Source organism: Oncorhynchus tshawytscha, linkage group LG08 (genome assembly GCF_018296145.1).
Source record: "Oncorhynchus tshawytscha isolate Ot180627B linkage group LG08, Otsh_v2.0, whole genome shotgun sequence".
NCBI classification, from domain to species: Eukaryota; Metazoa; Chordata; class Actinopteri; order Salmoniformes; family Salmonidae; genus Oncorhynchus; species Oncorhynchus tshawytscha.
This window is the reverse complement of record NC_056436.1, coordinates 17865222-17887340: the sequence shown is the minus strand read 5'-3', so window position 1 is coordinate 17887340 and position 22119 is coordinate 17865222. Positions and strand designations below refer to the sequence as shown.

The window sequence follows — 22119 nt, the reverse complement described above, 5'->3', positions numbered from 1 at the left end:
CAAAAGTTTGGACACCAACTCATTCAAGGGTTTTTCTTTATTTTTTAAACTATTTTCTACATTGTAGAATAATAGTGAAGACATCAACACTATGAAATAACACATGGAATCATGTAGTAACCGATAAGGTGTTAAACAAATCAAAATCTATGTTATATTTTAGACCTTCAAAGTAGCCACCCTTTGCCTTGATGACAGCTTTGCACACTCTCGGCATTTGCTCAAAGCTTCACCTGGAATGCTTTTCCAACAGTCTTGAAGTTGTTCCCACATGCTGTGCACTCGTTGGCTGCTTTTCCTTCACTCTGCAGTCCAACTCATCCCAAACCATCTCAATTGGGTTGAGGCCAGGTCATCTAAAGCAGCACTCCATCACTCTATATCTTGATCAAATACCTCTTACACTGCCTGGATGTGTGTTGGGTCATTGTCCTGTTGAAAAACAAATGATAGTCCCACTAAGAGCAAACCAGATGGGATGGCGTATCGTTGCAGAATGCTGTGGTAGCCATGCTGGTTAAATGTGCCTTGAATTCTAAATAAATCAGTGTCACCAGCAAAGCACCATCACACCACCACCTCCATACTTCACGGTGGGAACCACACATGCAGAGATCATCCGTTAACCTACTCTGCATCTCACAGAGACACGGCGGTTGGAACCAAAAATCTCAAATTTGGACTCATCAGACCAAAGGACAGATTTCCACTGGTCTAATGTCCATTGCTTGTGTTTCTTGGCCCAAGCAAGTCTTCTTATTGGTGACCTTTAGTAGTGGTTTCTTTTCAGCAATTTGACCACGAAGGCCTGATTCGCGCAGTCTCCTCTGAACAGTTGATGTTGAGATGTCTGTTATTTGAACTCATTATGTGAAGCTTTTATTTGGGCTGCAATCTGAGGTGCAGCGGTCCTCATGAGAGGCAGTTTCATCATAGTGCTTGATGGTTTTTGCGACTGCACTTGAAGACACTTTCAAAGTTTGGGAAATGTTCCGGATTGACTGACCTAAATGATGGACTATCATTTATTTTTGCTTATTTGAGCTGTTCTTGCCATAAGCCCTATGTGGTAAAAGCCCAAATCCATATATCTTCTGTATACCACCCCTACCATGTCACACCACAACTGGCTCAAACGCATTGAAGAAAGAAATTCCACAAATTAACTTTTAACAAGGCACACCTGTTCATTGAAATGCATTCCAGGTGACTTCCTCATGAAGCTGGTTGAGAGTGCCAAGATTGTGCAAAGCATGGCTACTTTGAAGAATCTCAAATATAAAATACATTTTGATTAACACTTTTTTGGTTACAACAGGATTCCATATGTGTTAATAGTTTGTCTTATCTATTATTCTACAGTGTTGAGCATAGTAAAAAAAACTTGAATTAGTAGGTGTGTCAACTTTTGACTGGTACTGTATATTTAATTTAAATGTTAAAGTTTTCATGTAGGCTTCACTGTATATGACAATTTTCAGACTGCATTGCCCACCTCTTCCTGAGCAAGACAACAAATGTTTTTGAGTTGAAAAATCTCTAATGCAATGTTTGTGGCATCATGCTTCCTGGACATATCTTTCAATAGTGGCCAAACATGGTCTGTGTTTACTTTCTAAGAAAGTACAATGATAAATGTTATCCGGGGTGTCTGTTTTTCTCATAGGCAGCAGACGAGCCTGCCTACCTGACCGTGGGGACAGAGGTCAGCGCGAAATACAGAGGTGCCTTCTGTGAGGCAAAAATCAAGACTGTTAAACGGACGGTGAAGGTTAAGGTAAGAGCACAACAATGGCTCCTTCTCAAATGACACCCCATTCTCCTAATAGTGCACTACTATAAACGGAATGGGGCTGGGGTCAAAAGTATTGCACTATATAGGGAAGAGGGTGCCATTTGGGACACAGACAACATTCTAATCAAACAAGGGAGTAATGTGAAAGGGTGCAAATGTTGATGTCCAAATCTGACAAGGATTTGTGTGTGTGTGTATGTATGTGTATATATACAGTGCCTTGCGAAAGTATTCGGCCCCCTTGAACTTTGCAACCTTTTGCCACATTTCAGGCTTCAAACATAAAGATATAAAACTGTATTTTTTGTGAAGAATCAACAACAAGTGGGACACAATCATGAAGTGGAACGACATTTATTGGATATTTCGAAGTTTTTTAACATCGACATTCAGAGATTGCTGCAATCAAAAACTGAAAAATTGGGCGTGCAAAATTATTCAGCCCCTTTACTTTCAGTGCAGCAAACTCTCTCCAGAAGTTCAGTGAGGATCTCTGAATGATCCAATGTTGACCTAAATGACTAATGATGATAAATACAATCCACCTGTGTGTAATCAAGTCTCCGTATAAATGCACCTGCACTGTGATAGTCTCAGAGGTCCGTTAACAGCGCAGAGAGCATCATGAAGAACATGGAACACACCAGGCAGGTCCGAGATACTGTTGTGAAGAAGTTTAAAGCCGGATTTGGATACAAAAAGATTTCCCAAGCTTTAAACATCCCAAGGAGCACTGTGCAAGCGATAATATTTAAATGGAAGGAGTATCAGACCACTGCAAATCTACCAAGACCTGGCCGTCCCTCTAAACTTTCAGCTCATACAAGGAGAAGACTGATCAGAGATGCAGCCAAGAGGCCCATGATCACTCTGGATGAACTGCAGAGATCTACAGCTGAGGTGGGAGACTCTGTCCATAGGACAACAATCAGTCGTATATTGCACAAATCTGGCCTTTATGGAAGAGTGGCAAGAAGAAAGCCATTTCTTAAAGATATCCATAAAAAGTGTCATTTAAAGTTTGCCACAAGCCACCTGGGAGACACACCAAACATGTGGAAGAAAGTGCTCTGGTCAGATGAAACCAAAATTGAACTTTTTGGCAACAATGCAAAATGTTATGTTTGGCGTAAAAGCAACACAGCTCATCACCCTGAACACACCATCTCCACTGTCAAACATGGTGGTGGCAGCATCATGGTTTGGGCCTGCTTTTCTTCAGCAGGGACTGGGAAGATGGTTAAAATTGATGGGAAGATGGATGGAGCCAAATACAGGACCATTCTGGAAGAAAACCTGATGGAGTCTGCAAAAGACCTGAGACTGGGATGGAGATTTGTCTTCCAACAAGACAATGATCCAAAACATAAAGCAAAATCTACAATGGAATGGTTCAAAAATAAACATATCCAGGTGTTAGAATGGCCAAGTCAAAGTCCAGACCTGAATCCAATCGAGAATCTGTGGAAAGAACTGAAAACTGCTGTTCACAAATGCTCTCCATCCAACCTCACTGAGCTCGAGCTGTTTTGCAAGGAGGAATGGGAAAACATTTCAGTCTCTCGATGTGCAAAACTGATAGAGACATACCCCAAGCGACTTACAGCTGTAATCGCAGCAAAAGGTGGCGCTACAAAGTATTAACTTAAGGGGGCTGAATAATTTTGCACGCCCAATTTTTCAGTTTTTGATTTGTTAAAAAAGTTTGAAATATCCAATAAATGTCGTTCCACTTCATGATTGTGTCCCACTTGTTATTGATTCTTCACAAAAAAAATACAGTTTTATATCTTTATGTTTGAAGCCTGAAATGTGGCAAAAGGTTGCAAAGTTCAAGGGGGCCGAATACTTTCGCAAGGCACTGTAGCTTTCAAATAGGTATGTCCTTCTCCTCTACCCTGTGACTCTTCCCCGGATCCTTGGTGTACAAGAGATGTTTTCTCTGTCAATATAACTAGTAAAATAATGGTTAGTAAACAACTAAGGGGGCCCCATAAAATCATATTTAGTGTTTTCCTGAATCCTATTTTTATACTCAATTTTTTTCGATATTATAATTATTCATAGAGAAACAACAACAAATTATGTTCTGAGTCATGTCAATGCTTAAATCACATAGAAATACCATTTTAAATTTTTTTTTTTTTTAGGTATGGAAAAAAGACAACGCATTTGTGATTTGAGTGTAATTCCCCTTCATCTGTGCATCGGGCAAGAAAGGAATGTGTCGGTTTAGCCTACTGCTGCACCATATGTCATGGCAGAGTTTGCAACACAATTGCCACTCAATTTATACAAATAATCATGATCTAGTAATGTCAGGTAAGCCTAATTTGCATTTGAGAGTTTTTTGGGAAAGTCTTTGTCTACCCACAAGACTGTTATCATTAGCATCGCTAACTGGCTATACATACAGAGTGATAGACAAATGCGCCCACCAAACAGACGGGCGGCAATTTTGCTGGGAATTAATTGGCATATATTGTGTTATGTTTGGCTTTTTAAGCCAACAGTGGCTAACCAGGGGTGGGATAATGTCGATGTGTCTTTGATTGGACAGTGGCAGGGAGCTTTATGGTTGACTGTTTGCGATGGAACACATGAAAGAAAGAATGCATGCATCACCCTTTATTTGGATAGTCCGGATTTTCCATCTGTAGATGCTCTAGAGATGATCATATTATCTCTTGCTAATCAACTGCTTGCTAAGTTTAGGGTTAGTAGATTAGTTGAAATGTTACAGATAGTAGGTAAAGCATCTACAGATGGACTATCCATATACAGTGTTACCAATGCATGTACTTAGAGAATTGATTAGCGAGCTACTCATAGTTGGGCTGCGAGCTACTGGTAGTTCGCTATCTACATGTTGGATGGAGACCCCTAGGCTAATCTGTGACCTACGCAGTCCCAACTAGACACTCTGAAAATAGTTAATTTAGTCATATCATAACAAACGCTGGTGATAGTCTGTCATCATGACTGCATTGGTTACAGCATGTTGGCTTTAACGTTGGGTAAAACACATGTTTCACATTAAATACACTGAACAGTGTTGGTCCCTTGTTTCTTGAGCTGCAATTAAAAATCCCTGAAATCTATGCTGGGGACAATAAAAGGCCACTTTAAAATTAGCAGTTGTTACAACACAATGCTTCAGATGTGAAGTTTTGTGGGAGCGTGCAATCGGCATTCTGACTGCAGGTATATCCACCAGAGCTGTTGCCAGAGAATTGAATGTTCATTTCTCTACCATAAGCTGCCCCCAAAGTCATTTTAGATAATTTTGTAGTATGTCCAACCGGTCTCACAACCGCAGACCATGTGTAACCATGCCAGCGCAGGACCTCCACATCCAGCTTCTTCTTCTTCACCTGCGGGATCATCTTAGGAGGGGTGCTGAGGAGTATTTGTCTTTAATGTAGCCCTTTTGTGGGGGGAAACTCATTCTGATTGGATGGGCCTATGCCATCCAAGGCCCACCCATGGCTACACCCCTGCCCAATCATGTTAAATCCATAGACTAGGGTCTAATGAATCTGGTTTTGTATTTTTTCCAACAACCGATAGGCCAAGGAATTTTGTTTCATATGTGCTTTTTAAATTATTCCTTAAAACACCATTGTGAAAATGTGGTGCGACTAAACTGGTGAACCTGCCTATAGGTCAGGGCTGATGATGGTTATTGTTTTAAGGTCAAGTGATCCCACACTAATCACCAGGTAGCAGCATTGTGACCTGACCACCTGTATTCTCCGCTGTTCTCCTTTGCTTCTGCTCTTCCGTTATGATTGTCTCAACAAGGTCAGAGTACCCTTGATTGATTATTTCATTGGTCTAGTGTTCATGGGGTGAGGTAGGAAACACCATTTGAACTTTCTCCACATAGAAAGATGGGTGAAGGCTATTATGCACCATTCCCTGGTAGTACTAGAAGCACATGCCTACTATTGTATCAGATCTTAAACCATCTGTAGCTGGAACCGCCTGTTTGTACAACTGTGCCTTCCAGCGTTGGCATGTGAGGTTAGTCTTTATAGGCTCCTTGGTAAACTGACTCGTCAAATATAATGTCATTTGTCTCGTGGCTAGTCAGGAAGAAGAAAGTTTTCTGTTACTCAACTAGATTATTCCACCTTGACTTAATTCCTTTTGTTTCCCTCCTCTCTCCCTAGGTGATGCTCAAAGGAGACACTACCTCACAAGTTGTTCAAGATGACCAAGTGAAAGGACAGTTGAGGGTAAGTTTGGAACTAACTGGTATTGCATCACCGAACTCCCCACAGCATGATATGCAATAAATTAATTAGGCCCTCATTGTTCTTTTGATTCTCAGAATCATCTGTCACATGATTCTGAGATTCCGATCTGTTGGATATAACAATGGTTCTGTACTTATGACAGCATAATGTCCTACAGGGTACAGGCATATAGAACCGGTACAGACAAGGTATTGTCGACGTGAAGGTCATGTATATTGCCTAACTGCAATGTTCATGTGACTAATGCCCTGGCAATTTACACTGATCAACTGTAAGCATCAATGGTAGTGCAGTTTTTTTTTGTGTGTGTGCTGATTTTTTTAATGCCAGAGTGTTTAACATTCAAAGTTGCCTTAAGATTTAAAATGGCCTCAGTTTTTCTGTCATGATCTATTGTACACCGTGTGTGGTTCCCTTTTTTTACTGTTTGAACACGTGTCATGGGCTTTCACTTTACCCAGGCACGTTTCTTTCTTTAGAGAAGAATTGATTTGAGATGCAATATTCAGAAATTGCTCCACCATTTCCTGGTTGCTAAAATTCAAATAATTTGCCTTATGTAGAGAATCATTGTACCAATAGGTGCCGGAGGGGATGGCTGCCGTTTTACGGGCTCCTAACCAACTGTGCTATTTAACATGTAAAAAAAAAAAAATACATTTAGCATTGTCTGTCACTGATTCTGTACATAATGTTGCTGCTACCGTCTCTTATGACCGAAAAGAGCTTCTGGACATCAGAACAGCGATTTGCTCACCTCGAACTGGACAAAGATTTTTCTTTAATGTCTGACGAGAAGGATGTACTGCTTTGTCAAGACAAGGACCACATCTCAATCATCCTCGTGAAGATAAGATGGAGAAAAAGGGTTAGGAGGTTGGGGTGCCTTGTAAGAATTTTCAGACGAATAGGTAAACCACCACTACCCTCCGTATTATTGACCAACATGCAATCATTGGAAAACAAACTGGACGATCTAAGACTATACAACCAACGGGACATTTAATTGTAATATCTTGTTTCACTGAGACATAGTTAAACGACGACAAGGATAATATAGAGCTGGCTGGCTTCTCCATGCATCGGCACGAAAGTGTAGCTACGTCTGGTAAAGCGAGGGGCGTGTTTGTCTATTTGTCAATAACTGCTGGTGCGCAATGTCTAATATTAAGTCTGGAGGTTTTGCTCGCCTGATGTAGAATACCTCATAAGCTGTAGATCGCACCAAGAGTTCTCATCTATATTATTCGTAGCAGTCTTTACCTCCACAGAGCGATGCTGGCACTAATACAGCTCGTTGATTGCGATCTATGCCATAAGCAAACAATAAAATGCTCATCCAGCATTAGCGCTCCTAGTGGCCGGGGACTTTAATGCAGGCAAACTTAAATCTGTTCTACCTCATTTCTACCAGCATATCACATGTGCAACCAGAGGCACAAAAAAACAACTCTGGACCACCTTTACTCCACACACACAGACGCTTACAGAGCTCTCCCTTGCCCTCCATTTGGAAAATCTGACCATAATTCTATCCTCCTGATTCCTGCTTACAAGCAAAAACTGAAGCAGGACGTATCAGTGACTCGCTCAATACGGAAGTGGTGAGATGATGTTGATGCTACGCTACAGGACTGTCTTGCTAGCACAGACTGGAATACGTTCCGGGATTCATCCAATGGCATTGAGTACACCACCTCAGTCACCGGCTTCTTCAATAAGTGCATCAACGATGTTGTCCTAACAGGGACTGTACATATATATCCCAACCAGAATCCATGGATGACAGACATCCCAACGAGCTACAGGCTAGAGCTGCCACTTTCAAGCAGCGGGAGACTAATCCGGACGCTTATAAGAAATCCTGCTATTCCTTCAGATGAACCATCAAACAGGCAAAGCGCCAATACAGGACTAAGATTGAATCTTACTACACCGGCTCTGACACTCGCCAGATGTGGCAGGGCTTAAACTATTACCCATAACAAAGGGAAACCCAGCTGCGAGTTGCTCAGTGACACGAGCGAAATGCCTTTCATGCTTGCTTTGAGGCAAACAACACTGAAGCATGCATGAGAGCACCAGCTGTTCCGGATGACTGTGTGATCAAGCGCTCTATAGCCGATGTGAATGTAGACCTTTTAAAAAAAGGTCATGCTCACAAAGCCGCGGAGCCAGACGGATTACCAGTGTACTCAAAGCATGCGTGGACCAACTGGCAAGTGTCTTCACTGCCATTTTCAACTTTTTCCTGACCGACTCTGAAATGCCTACATGTTACAAACAGACCACCATAGTAACCTGTGCCCAAGAAAGTGACGGTAACCTGCCTGAATGATTTCCGCCCATAGCACTCACGTCGGTAGCCATGAAGTGCTTTGAAAGAATAGTCATGGCTCACATCAACATCATCATGCTGTAAACACTAGACCCACTCCAATCACACTCCACACTGCCCTTTCCCACCTGTGAGAATACTGTTCATTGACCATAAGCTCACCGTTCAACACCATAGTGCCCACGAAGCTCATCTCTAAGCTAAGGACCCTGGAACTAAACACCTACCTCTGCAACTGGATCCTGGCCTTTCTTATGGGCCACCCCCAGGTGGTAAGGGTAGGCAACAACACATCTGACATGCTGATCCTCAACGCTGGGGCCCCTCGGGGTGCGTGCTTAGTCCAGTTCTGTACTTCCACGACTGTCGCCAAGCACAACTCCATTACCATCAAGTTTGCTGTAGACACAACAATAGTAGGCCTGATCACCGACAACGATGAGACAGCCTATAGGGAGGAGGTCAGAGGCCTGGCAGTGTGGTGCTAGGACAACAACTTATCCCTCAATGTGATAAAGACAAAGGAGCTGATCATGGACTATAGGAAATGGAGGGCTGATGGCCACCCGGACTATTTACATTGACACACCCCCCCTGTTTTTATGCTGCTGCTACCCGCTGTTTAATATCTATGCATAGTGACTTTACAAATGACCTCTACTAACCTGTAACCCACACACGGACTCGGTACCGGTACCCCCTGTAATTTGAAATTATTTCTTGAACTGCATTGTTGGTTAAGAGCTTCTAAGCAAGCATTTCACGTTAAGGTTGTATTCAGCGCATGTGACGTATATAATTTGATCATCTTAAACCACTGTGAAATATATTTTCCATAACCAAAAATATTGTGTTTTGAGCTGGTGTATAAAACTGAAAGTAAAAGACACAAACTAACTTAAGAACGGGAAGCATATAAATACCGCACATAGAACAGATCTACCGCTTCTTAGACTTGCTTTCAATGACAAGATCAGTTAGTTCCAAACTCTAATTTCTATGTGAATTTGGTCGGGTCGCCCAAAAAGTTAAATATTGCAGATTTTACTGTTGCCATTTTGTTATTTTTAAAATGGGAGCGTAAGAGCAGCTCATATGAGGGGTCTGTCTCATCTCCCTGGCATCTTTTTGCAGGTGGGCTCCACAGTGGAGGTGAAGAGTGCAGAGGGGATCTGCAGTGAGGCAACCATCAACAAACTTACAGATGCCAGTTGGTACACAGTGGGTAGGTTCATTTAACAACACTTAAACTAGTTTACAAGAAGTCCTGCTCCTGTTATCACCTGATAATGGTAGACTACATAGGTCTTTGTCGTTTGGTTGCGTTTTGACTATTCTCAAAATCACAAGTAACAGTCATTATCTGGTGTGGCCACCAGCTGTGTTAAGTACTGCAGTGCATCTCCTCACGGACTGCACCAGATTTGCCCGTTCTTGCTGTGAGATGTTACCCCACTCTTCTACCAAGGCACCTGCAAGTTCCCTGACTTTTCTGGGGGGAATGTCCCTAGCCCTCACCCTCCGATCCAACAGATCCCAGATGTGCTCAATGGGATTGAGATCCTGGCTCTTCGCTGGCCAAGGCAGAACACTGACATTCCTGTCTTGCAGGAAATCACGCACAGAACGAGCAGTATGGCTGGTGGCATTGTCATGCTGGGGTCATGTCAGGATGACCCTGCAGGAAGGGTACCACATGAGGGGGGAGGATGTCTTCCCTGTAACGCACAGCTTTGAGATTGCCTGCAATGCCAACAAGCTCAGTCCGATGAGGCTATGACACACCGCCCCAGACCATGACGGACCCTCCATCTCCAAATCGATCCCACTACAGAGTACAGGCCTCGGTGTAACGCTCATTCCTTCGACGATAAACGCGAATCCGACCATCACCCCATGTGAGACAAAACCGCAACTCGTCAGTGAAGAGCACTTTTTGCCAGTCCTGTCTGGTCCAGCAACGGTGGGTTTGTGCCCATAGGCAACGTTGTTTCCTGGCGATGTCTGGTGAGGACCTGGCTTACGACAGGCCTACAAGCCCTCAGTCCAGCTTCTCTCAGCCTATTGCGGACAGTCTGAGCACTGATAGAGGGATTGTGCGTTCCTGTTGTAACTCGGGCAGTTGTTGTTGCCATCCGGTACCTGTCACGCACGTGTGATGTTTGGATGTACCGATCCTGTGCAGGTGTTACACATGGTCTGCCACTACAAGGACTATCAGTTGTCTGTTCTGTCTCCCTGTCGTGCTGTCTTAGACGTCTCACAGTACGGACATTGCAATTTATTGCCTGCGGTCCTCATGCCTCCTTGCCGCATGCCACGTTCACACAGATGAACAGGGACCCTGGGCATCTTTCTTTTGGTGTTTTTCAGAGCCAGTAGATTGGACTCTCTTAGTCTCCTAAGTTTTAATAACTGTGACCTTAATTGCCTACCGTCTGTAAGCTGTTAGTGTCTTAACCACTGTTCCACAGGTGCATGTTCAGTAATAGTTTATGGTTCATTAAACAAGCATGGGAAACAGTGACTATCTGTTTGGATATTTGGATTTTTACAAGTTATCTTTGAAAGAGGACGTTTCTTTTTCGCTTAGTTTATTTGTCTATGATCCTTGGGAGCAGTATACTTTGGTGTTAGTGTTTTAAAATAAATACCATCTTGGTGGCAGGTAGCCTACTGGTTAAGAGTGTTGGGCCAGTAACCGAAAGGTTGCCGGTTCAAATCCCCGAGCCAAGTAGGTGAAAACTCTTTCAAAGTGCCCTTGAACATGGCACTTAACCCTAATTGCTCCTGTAAGTTGTTCTGGATAAATATCAAATGTAAACATTACAAAGGAACTGCTTCCCACCTTATTCCAGTGTTTGACGATGGAGATGAGAAGACACTCCGCAGGACGTCTCTGTGTCTTAAGGGCGAGAGACATTTTGCTGAGAGCGAGGTAAGAGGACTGGTCTTCTGACCTGACTGTCTCCTTGGACATTTGATTTGGTGGTCTCTCTGTTATGTTGCTCTTTGATACGTTGATTAAAATTCCTCCTCTCGCTCCCTCTTCTTACTCCTCTCTATCTCTCTCTGTTGTTATCTAGACGTTGGACCAACTGCCCCTGACCAACCCGGAGCACTTTGGCACCCCCGTCATCGGGAAGAAGGGAAACCGCGGAGGAAGGAGGTCATCTCAGGCTCAGTAAGTTGACCCTTCTTTCACTTTACCTCTTATATTAATCCTCACCTTTTCCCCAATCCCACCCTTCTAAGTTAACCCTTTAAAGCAAAACTCCACTCAAAAACAACCTTTTGGATTATTTTGTCAAGTTTTCAAGTTATTTGACTTTCAAGAAGCAACATGTCACTTTCCACATCATGTGATGCGTTTTGCTTCTTGCACGTCCAATATCTTAAACTTGACTGCTGATATGCAAAACATTTTAGAACTGTATCAACAGTGGACTAATGGGAAAATGACCCCAAAAGTTCGAGTGGAGTTTTTTTTAAAGTGCTGCCCTGCAGTGGGCCATATGGTACCACTGTGTTCTTTCTTTTGATACGGTTTGATGACCTAACCTGCAATACCGCTTACATTTCCCAGTAAGATTTTAATCTGCAAACATGCTTCTGTAGATGCTCTGCTGTGTCCATTCAAAAATGGTCATTATACACATTTTCAGACCCCTTCCCTTTATCCACATTTTGTAACATTAGACTTTTTCTGGGATTGATTAAAATAAAAATCTCAGCAATCTACACACAATACCCCATAATGACAAAGCAAACAATGACAAAATATACTGCAATACCTTATTTACATAAGTATTCAGACCTTTTGTAATGAGACTTGAAATTGGACCCAGGTACATCCTGTTTCCCTTGATGTTTCTTCAACTTCATTGGAGTCCACCTGTGGTAAATTCAGTTGATTGGACATGATTTGGAAAGGCACAAACCTGTCTATGTAAGGTCCCACAGTTGACAGTGCATGTCAGAGCAAAAACCAAGCCATGAGGTCAAAGGAGTTGTCTGTAGAGCTCAGAGACAGGATGGTGTCGGGGCACCTATCTGGGTATGGGTACCAAAAACATTTCTGCAGCATTGAAGGTTCCCAAGAACACAGTGGACTCCATCCTTAAATGGAAGAACTTTGGGACCACCAAGACTTCCAAGAGCTTGCCGCTCGGCAAAACTGAGCAATTGGGGGACATCCATTGACATTCTTGTTCAGGGAGGTGACCAAGAACCGGATGGTCACTCTGACTGAGCTCCAGAGTTCCTCTGTGGAGATGGGAGAACCTTCCAGAAGGACAACCATCTCTGCAGCACTCCACCAATCAGGCCTTTATGGTAGAGTGGCCAGACGGAAGCCACTCCTCAGGAAAAGGCTCATGGCTGTCCACTTGGAGTTTGCCAAAAGGTACCTAAAGGACTCTCAGACCATGAGAAACCAGATTATCTGGTCTGATGAAACCAAGATCAAACTCTTTGGCCTGAATGCCAAGCATCACGTCTGGTAGAAACCTGGCACTGTCTCTACGGTGAAGCATAGTGGTGGCAGCAGCATGCTATGGTGGTGTTTTTCAGCGGGAGTGGGAGACTAGTCAGCATTTAGGTAAAGACGAACGGCGCAAAGTACAGATCTTTGATGAAAACCTGCTCAGGACCTCAGACTGGGGTAAAGGTTCACTTTACAACACGACAATGACCCTAATGACCCACACAGGAGTGGCTTCGGGACAAGTCTGAATGTTATTGAGTGGTCCAGCCAGAGCCCGGACTTGAACCCTATTGAACATCTCTTGAGAGACCTGAAAATAGCTGTGCAGTGATGCTCCCCATCCAACTTGACAGAGATTGAGACGTTCTGCAGGGAAGAATAGTTGTGACTCCCCAAGTAAGGTGTCAAGCTTGTAGGGTCATACCCAAGAAGACTCGGCTATAATTGCTGCCAAAGGGGCTTTAACAAAGGTAAAGGGTCTAAATACTTATGTGATATTTCAGTTTATTTTGAATACACTCGCAAACTTTCTGAAAACCTGTCTTTGCTTTGTTATTATGGGATATTGTGTGTAGAATGAGAATGTTTTTAAATCAATTTTAGAATGAGGCTGTAATGTAACAATGTGGAAAAGGTCTCTGAATCCTTTTCTCACACACGGTATACAACGACATAGTTCGATACCTGGGCATGTTCCCATTACCAATTATGATCAAGTTGAACAAAATGGGACTGTTAAATGACATTTGTAAATGGCTCCAATATAGGCCTTTGTGTTTCATAGTGTTGAGCTTCTATAGAGCTTTGTAGAAGCTTCTGACTGAGATGAAAGATTCTGTTCCGACGTAGTCCTCTTGTTCAACCCCTCAGTGCGAACGATGACAAGGAGTCGTCGTCCAGTGATGACGACAGTGAGGATAGGAGGAGGCTAAATGATGACCTGCTGGGTAAAGTGGCCAGTATTCAGACTGGGACAGACCGGACATCCTGGTACCTGGCCCTGGTAAGTCACATCATGCACAGTCCCCAGCCCCACACACACTCTGTTGGAGTCTCTCGCTCTCTGCCTGTCGGGGTCTCTCTCGCTCTCTGCCTGTCGGGGTCTCTCTCGCTCTCTGCCTGTCGGGGTCTCTCTCGCTCTCTGCCTGTCGGGGTCTCTCTCGCTCTCTGCCTGTCGGGGTCGCTCTCTCTCTCGTATGGTGAATATGTTGTCTGTCGTACGATAACTTGGTAAGAAGTACTTTTCAAATTCTTTCCTCGCTGAGGAAATGTATGAGTCTGCTGTTAATGGTAATGCAAAGGATTTTCCCAAGGTTGCTGTTGACGCAGATCCCACGGTAGTTGTTGGGGTCAAATTTGTCTCCACTTTTGTAGATTGGGGTGATAAGTCCTTGGTTTCAAATATTGGGGAAGATGCCAGAGCCAAGGATGATGTTCGTTTAAGTATAGCCAATTGCAATTTGTGGTATATTTTATATATTGTATATTTTATCATTTCGGATACCATCAACACCACAGGCCTTTTTTGGGTTGGAGGGTTTGTATTTTGTCCTGTAGTTCATTCAATGTAATTGGAGAATCCAGTGAGTTCTAGTAGTCTTTTAATAGTTGATTCTAAGATTTGTGTATGATCATATGTTTTTGCTGTTTTTATAGAGCCAAAAATATTGGTGGTTTATCCATCTCCGTTTTGGATAGATAACTCTTGGTGTTTAGAGTTTTCCTATTAGTGGTTAGATTCCATGGATTCTTCAATTACGTTTCTGATGTGCTGTTCCTTTTTTCCGTAGTGTGTCTATTGTTTTAGTGATTCACCATAGTGAAGGCGAGGCTCAGGGTCTCTGTTTTTGGGTGGATAGGTTTCTGTTTTGTTCCTAGGTTTTTGCAGTCTTCATCAAACCATTTGCTGTTGTTGTTCACTAGGGTTGTCTGCTTGTGATTTTTAAAAGATTTGACAGGCAAGCTGAGTGATCAAAAGTTTCACAGTGAAACATTTTGTCTAGAAGGGATTGAGTTTGTTGCCAAATTGTTTTTTGGTACTTTTCCACACCACTTTCCTTCCATCTATAACATTTATTAATATTATTCCGGTCCTTTTGAGATCAGTGATAAAGTAGCTGAGGGTGTCCAGTTCTGGTATTTAGGTTGGCACAGACTAGTACATGTCCTTGGGCCTGGAAATGGTTGATCTCCCCCTCTAGGATGGAGAAGTGGTCATCATTAAAGTATGGGGATTCTATTGTGGGGATATAGGTAGCACGTATGAGGACAGTTTTCTCTGTTTCCTTATTCATTTCTAGCCAGATGTAAAATGTTCCTGTTTTGACTAATTTAGTAGAATGAGTTAGGTCTGCTCTATACCAAATTAGCTTACCCCCTGAGTCTCTTCCCTGTTTCTCACCTGGTAGTTTGGTGGATGGGACTACCAGCTCTCTGTAACCTAGAGGGAAACCAGTGAGTCCATCTCCTTTATACCTTGTTTCTTGTAGGATGACAATGTCTGTATTTCCAATTTCTTTGAAGCCTGGGTTCCTGCTCTTTAGCCTGAGGGCAGATGACCCCAGACCTTGTATATTCCAGGATGAGATGGTAAAAGCTTTGTGTTCCAAAGTGTCTGGTGTTTTTGTTTTTTAGGCTCAGACCATCACAGTAGGTGAGAGCAGAGCATTTTGAGCGCTTTCAATTCAAGGGGCTTTATCGGCATGGGAAACGTGTTAACATTGCCAAAGCAAGTGACGTAGATAATATACAAAATTGAAACAATAAAAATGAAGTCAACATTACACATACAAAAGTTTCAAAAGAATAAAGACATTACAAGTGTGTATATATATATACAGTGTTGTAAGGATGTACAAATGGTTAAAGTACACAAGGGAACATAAATAAGCATTAATATGGGCTCTCTCTGCCTGTCGCTCGCTCTCTCTCTCTGCCGCTCGCTCGCTCTCTCTGCCGCTCGCTCGCTCTCTCTGCCGCTCGCTCGCTCTCTCTCTCTGCCGCTCGCTCGCTCTCTCTCTCTGCCGCTCGCTCGCTCTCTCTGCCGCTCGCTCGCTCTCTCTCTCTGCCGCTCGCTCGCTCGCTCGCTCTCTCTCTCTGCCGCTCGCTCTCTCTCTCTGCCGCTCGCTCTCTCTCTCTGCCGCTCGCTCTCTCTCTGCCGCTCGCGCTCTCTCTCTCTGCCGCTCGCTCTCTCTCTGCCGCTCGCTCTCTCTCTGCCGCTCGCTCTCTCTCTGCCGCTCGCGCTCTCTCTCTCTGCCGCTCGCTCGCTCTCTCTGCCGCTCGCTCGCTCTCTCTCTGCCGCTCGCTCGCTCTCTCTGCCGCTCGCTCGCTCTCTCTGCCGCTCGCTCGCTCTCTCTCTGCCGCTCGCTCGCTCTCTCTCTCTGCCGCTCGCTCGCTCTCTCTCTCTGCCGCTCGCTCGCTCTCTCTCTCTGCCGCTCGCTCGCTCTCTCTCTCTGCCGCTCGCTCGCTCTCTCTCTCTGCCGCTCGCTCGCTCTCTCTCTGCCGCTCGCTCGCTCTCTCTCTCTGCCGCTCGCTCGCTCTCTCTCTGCCGCTCGCTCGCTCTCTCTCTCTGCTCTCTCTCTCTCTCTGCTCGCTCTCTCTCTCTCTCTGCCTCTCTCGCTCGCTCTCTCTCTCTCTGCCGCTCGCTCGCTCTCTCTCTCTGCTCGCTCTCGCTCTCTCTCTCTGCCGCTCGCTCGCTCTCTCTCTCTGCCGCTCGCTCGCTCTCTCTCTCTGCCGCTCGCTCGCTCTCTCTCTCTGCCGCTCGCTCGCTCTCTCTCTCTGCCGCTCGCTCGCTCTCTCTCTCTGCCGCTCGCTCGCTCTCTCTCTCTGCCGCTCGCTCGCTCTCTCTCTCTCTGCCGCTCGCTCGCTCTCTCTCTCTGCCGCTCGCTCGCTCTCTCTCTCTGCCGCTCGCTCGCTCTCTCTCTCTGCCGCTCGCTCGCTCTCTCTCTCTGCCGCTCGCTCGCTCTCTCTCTCTGCCGCTCGCTCGCTCTCTCTCTGCCGCTCGCTCGCTCTCTCTCTCTGCCGCTCGCTCGCTCTCTCTCTCTGCCGCTCGCTCGCTCTCTCTCTCTGCCGCTCGCTCGCTCTCTCTCTCTGCCGCTCGCTCGCTCTCTCTCTCTGCCGCTCGCTCGCTCTCTCTCTCTGCCGCTCGCTCGCTCTCTCTCTCTCTGCCGCTCGCTCGCTCTCTCTCTCTGCCGCTCGCTCGCTCTCTCTCTCTCTCTGCCGCTCGCTCGCTCTCTCTCTCTGCCGCTCGCTCGCTCTCTCTCTCTGCCGCTCGCTCGCTCTCTCTCTCTGCCGCTCGCTCGCTCTCTCTCTCTGCCGCTCGCTCGCTCTCTCTCTCTGCCGCTCGCTCGCTCTCTCTCTCTGCCGCTCGCTCGCTCTCTCTCTCTGCCGCTCGCTCGCTCTCTCTCTCTGCCGCTCGCTCGCTCTCTCTCTCTGCCGCTCGCTCGCTCTCTCTCTCTCTGCCGCTCGCTCGCTCTCTCTCTCTCTGCCGCTCGCTCGCTCTCTCTGCCGCTCGCTCGCTCTCTCTCCCTGCCGCTCGCTCTCTCTCCCTGCCGCTCGCTCTCTCTCCCTGCCGCTCGCTCGCTCTCTCTCCCTGCCGCTCGCTCGCTCTCTCTCCCTGCCGCTCGCTCGCTCTCTCTCCCTGCCGCTCGCTCGCTCTCTCTCCCTGCCGCTCGCTCGCTCGCTCTCTCTCTCTGCCGCTCGCTCTCTCTCTCTGCCGCTCGCTCTCTCTCTCTGCCGCTCGCTCGCTCTCTCTGCCGCTCGCTCGCTCTCTCTCCCTGCCGCTCGCTCGCTCTCCCTGCCGCTCGCTCTCTCTCTCTCTCTCTGCCGCTCGCTCGCTCTCTCTCTCTCTGCCGCTCTCTCTGCCGCTCGCTCGCTCTCTCTCCCTGCCGCTCGCTCTCTCTCCCTGCCGCTCGCTCGCTCTCCCTGCCGCTCGCTCGCTCTCCCTGCCGCTCGCTCGCTCGCTCTCTCTCTCTGCCGCTCGCTCGCTCGCTCTCTCTCTCTGCCGCTCGCTCGCTCGCTCTCTCTCTCTGCCGCTCGCTCGCTCGCTCTCTCTCTCTGCCGCTCGCTCGCTCGCTCTCTCTCTCTGCCGCTCGCTCGCTCTCTCTCTCTCTCTGCCGCTCGCTCGCTCTCTCTCTCTCTCTGCCGCTCGCTCGCTCTCTCTCGCTCGCTCTCTCTCTCTGCCGCTCGCTCGCTCTCTCGCTCTCTCTCGCTCGCTCTCTCTCTCTCTCTGCCGCTCGCTCGCTCTCTCTCTCTCTCTCTCGCTCTCTCTCTCTCTGCCGCTCGCTCGCTCTCTCGCTCTCTCTCTCTGCCGCTCGCTCGCTCTCTCTCTCTGCCGCTCGCTCGCTCTCTCTCTCTGCCGCTCGCTCTCTCTCTCTCTGCCGCTCGCTCGCTCTCTCTCTCTGCCGCTCGCTCGCTCTCTCTCTCTCTGCCGCTCGCTCGCTCTCTCTCTCTGCCGCTCGCTCGCTCTCTCTCTCTGCTCGCTCGCTCGCTCTCTCTCTCTGCCGCTCGCTCGCTCTCTCTCTCTGCTCTCTCGCTCGCTCTCTCTCTCTGCCGCTCGCTCTCGCTCTCTCTCTCTGCTCGCTCGCTCGCTCTCTCTCTCTCTCTCTCTCTCTCTCTCTGCCGCTCTCTCGCTCTCTCTCTCTGCCGCTCTCTCGCTCTCTCTCTGCCGCTCGCTCGCTCTCTCTCGCTCTCTCTCCTGCTCGCTCTCTCTCTCTCTCTGCTCGCTCTCTCTCTGCCGCTCGCTCTCTCGCTCTCTCTCTCTGCCGCTCGCTCGCTCTCTCTCTCTGCCGCTCGCTCGCTCTCTCTCTGCCGCTCGCTCGCTCTCTCTCTGCCGCTCGCTCGCTCTCTCTCTGCCGCTCGCTCGCTCTCTCTCTGCCGCTCGCTCGCTCGCTCTCTCTCTCTGCCGCTCGCTCGCTCGCTCTCTCTCTCTGCCGCTCGCTCGCTCGCTCTCTCTCTCTGCCGCTCGCTCGCTCGCTCTCTCTCTGCCGCTCGCTCGCTCGCTCTCTCTCTGCCGCTCGCTCGCTCTCTCTCGCTCGCTCTCTCTCTCTCCCGCTCGCTCTCTCTCTCTCCCGCTCTCTCTCCCGCTCGCTCGCTCGCTCTCTCTCCCGCTCGCTCGCTCTCTCGCTCTCTCTCCCGCTCGCTCGCGCTCTCTCTCCCGCTCGCTCGCTCGCTCTCTCTCTCTCCCGCTCGCTCTCTCTCCCGCTCGCTCGCTCGCTCTCTCTCCCGCTCGCTCGCTCGCTCTCTCTCCCGCTCGCTCGCTCGCTCGCTCTCTCTCTCTCTCCCGCTCGCTCTCTCTCCCGCTCGCTCGCTCTCTCTCCCGCTCGCTCGCTCGCTCTCTCTCCCGCTCGCTCTCTCGCTCTCTCTCCCGCTCGCTCTCTCGCTCTCTCTCTCGCTCTCTCTCCCGCTCGCTCTCTCGCTCTCTCTCCCGCTCGCTCGCTCGCTCTCTCTCCCGCTCGCTCGCTCGCTCTCTCTCCCGCTCGCTCTCTCTCCCGCTCGCTCTCTCTCCCGCTCGCTCTCTCTCCCGCTCGCTCTCTCTCCCGCTCGCTCGCTCTCTCTCCCGCTCGCTCTCTCTCTCTCCCGCTCGCTCTCTCTCTCTCTCTGCCGCTCGCTCGCTCTCTCTCTCGCTCTCTCTCTCTGCTCGCTCTCTCTCTCTGCGCTCGCTCTCTCTCCCTGCTCGCTCTCTCTCTCTCTCGCTCGCTCTGCTCGCTCTCTCTCTGCCGCTCGCTCTCTCTCTCTCTCTCGCTCGCTCTCTCTCCCTCGCTCGCTCGCTCTCTCTCCCTTCCATCTCGCTCGCTCGCTCTCTCTCTGCTCGCTCGCTCTCTCTCTCTCTCTCTGCTCGCTCGCTCGCTCTCTCTCCCGCTCTCGCTCGCTCTCTCCGCTCTCTCGCTCTGCTCTCTCTCTCTGCTCGCTCGCTCTCTCTCCCTCTCTCGCTCGCTCCCGCTCTCTCTCTCTGCTCTCTCTCTCGCTCTCTCTCGCTCGCTCGCTCGCTCGCTCTCTCTCTCCTGCTCGCTCGCTCGCTCTCTCTCTCCTCTCTCGCTCTCGCTCGCTCGCTCTCTCTCCCGCTCGCTCGCTCGCTCTCTCCCGCTCGCTCGCTCGCTCTCTCTCTCCTCGCTCGCTCTCTCTCTCTCCCGCTCGCTCGCTCTCTCTCTCTGCCGCTCGCTCTCTCTCTCTGCTCTCTCTCTCCGCTCGCTCTCTCGCTCGCTCTCGCTCTCTCCTCGCTCGCTCGCTCTCTCTCCCTGCTCGCTCGCTCTCTCTCCCGCTCTGCGCTCGCTCTCTCTCTCCTGCTCGCTCTCTCTCTCTCCCGCTCTCTCTCTCTCGCTCTCTCTCTCTCGCTCGCTCGCTCTCTCTCCCGCTCGCTCTCTCTGCTCTCCCTCTGCTCGCTCGCTCTCTCTCCTCGCTCGCTCTCTCTCCTGCGCTCGCTCGCTCTCTCTCTCCCGCTCTCTCTCTCTGCTCTCTGCTCTCTCCCGCTCTCTCGCTCTCTCTCTCTCGCTCTCTCTCCCGCTCTCGCTCTCGCTCTCTCTGCCGCTCGCTCTCTCTCTCTCTCTGCCCGCTCGCTCGCTCTCTCTCTCTCCTCGCTCTGCTCTCTCTCTCTCTCTCCCGCTCTGCTCGCTCTCTCTCTCTCGCTCGCTCTCTGCTCGCTCTCTCTCTCGCTCGCTCTCTCTCTCTCCCGCTCGCTCTCTCTCTCTCTCCCCGCTCGCTCGCTCTCTCTCTGCCGCTCGCTCTCTCTCTCTCCTCTCTCTCTCGCTCTCTCTCTCTCTGCTCGCTCGCTCTCTCTCTCTCTCTGCTCGCTCGCTCTCTCTCTCTCTCTCTCTCTCGCTCTCGCTCTCTCTCTCTCTGCTCGCTCGCTCTCTCTCTCTCTCGCTCGCTCTCTCTCTCTGCCCGCTCGCTCGCTCTCTCTCCCGCTCGCTCGCTCTCTCTGCCTCTCTCCCGCTCGCTCTCTCTCTCCGCTCGCTCGCTCTCTCTCCCGCTCTCTCTCGCTCGCTCTCTCTGCCGCTCGCTCTCGCTCTCTCTGCCGCTCGCTCTCTCTCTCTGCCGCTCTCTCTCTCTCGCTCTCTCTCTCCGCTCTCTCGCTCGCTCTCTCTCTCCCGCTCGCTCGCTCTCTCTCTCTCTCCTCTCGCTCTCTCTCTGCCGCTCTCTCTCCCGCTCTCTCTGCTCTCTCTCCTCCTGCTCGCTCTCTCTCTCTGCCGCTCGCTCTCTCTCTCTCCCGCTCGCTCGCTCTCTCTCGCTCGCTCTCTCTCCCTCTCGCTCGCTCTCTCTCCCCGCTCGCTCGCTCTCTCTCTCCGCTCTCTCGCTCTCTCTCCCGCTCGCTCGCTCTCTCTCTCTCGCTCGCTCTCTCTCCGCTCGCTCGCTCTCTCTCTCTCTCTCTCGCTCTCTCTCTCTCGCTCGCTCGCTCTCGCTCTCTCTCTCTCTCGCTCGCTCTCTCTCTCCTCGCTCGCTCGCTCTCTCTCCCGCTCGCTCGCTCGCTCTCCCGCTCGCTCGCTCGCTCTCCCGCTCTCCCGCTCGCTCGCTCTCTCTCTCGCTCGCTCGCTCGCTCTCTCTCCCGCTCGCTCTCTCTCTCCCGCTCGCTCGCTCTCTCTCCCGCTCGCTCGCTCTCTCTCCCGCTCGCTCGCTCGCTCTCCCGCTCGCTCGCTCGCTCTCTCTCTCTCCCTCGCTCGCTCTCTCTCCCGCTCGCTCGCTCTCTCTCCCGCTCGCTCGCTCTCTCTCCCGCTCGCTCGCTCTCTCTCCCGCTCGCTCGCTCTCTCTCCCGCTCGCTCGCTCTCTCTCCCGCTCGCTCGCTCTCTCTCCCGCTCGCTCTCTCTCTCTGCCGCTCGCTCGCTCTCTCTCTCTGCCTGCTCGCTCTCTCCCTCTCGCTCTCTCTGCCTGTCGCTCGCTCTCTCTCCCGCTCGCTCGCTCTCTCTCCGCTCGCTCGCTCTCTCTCTCTGCCTGTCGCTCGCTCGCTCTCTCTCTCTCTGCTCGCTCGCTCTCTCTCTCTCGCTCTCTCTCTCTCTCTCTCGCTCGCTCGCTCTCTCTGCCTCTCTCTCTCGCTCTCTCTCTCTCCCGCTCTCTCTCTCTCTCTCTCTCTCTCTCTCTCTCTCTCTCCTCGCTCTCTCTCTCTCTCTCCGCTCGCTCTCTCTCTCTCTCCCTCTCTCGCTCTCTCTCTCTCCCTCTCGCTCTCTGCTCTCTCTCTCTCGCTCTCTCGCTCTCTCTCTCTCCCGCTCGCTCGCTCTCTCTCCCTCTCTCTCTCTCTCCTCTCTCCCGC

At 49.4% G+C, this 22119-nt stretch overlaps 1 protein-coding gene across 3 annotated transcripts in view; it reads left to right on the top strand.

The window, feature by feature from the left end:
* LOC112256852 (AT-rich interactive domain-containing protein 4A) overlaps window positions 1–22119 on the top strand; it is a 63969-nt gene that overhangs the window by 1297 nt on the left and 40553 nt on the right. For all 3 annotated transcript variants that reach the window (XM_024430397.2, XM_024430398.2, XM_042325300.1), the window contains 6 exons: window positions 1667–1777; window positions 5971–6036; window positions 9530–9620; window positions 11254–11333; window positions 11482–11579; window positions 13752–13884. In XM_024430397.2, the coding sequence (XP_024286165.2) occupies window positions 1667–1777; window positions 5971–6036; window positions 9530–9620; window positions 11254–11333; window positions 11482–11579; window positions 13752–13884 (579 nt within the window). The remainder of the gene's footprint in view (window positions 1–1666; window positions 1778–5970; window positions 6037–9529; window positions 9621–11253; window positions 11334–11481; window positions 11580–13751; window positions 13885–22119) is intronic.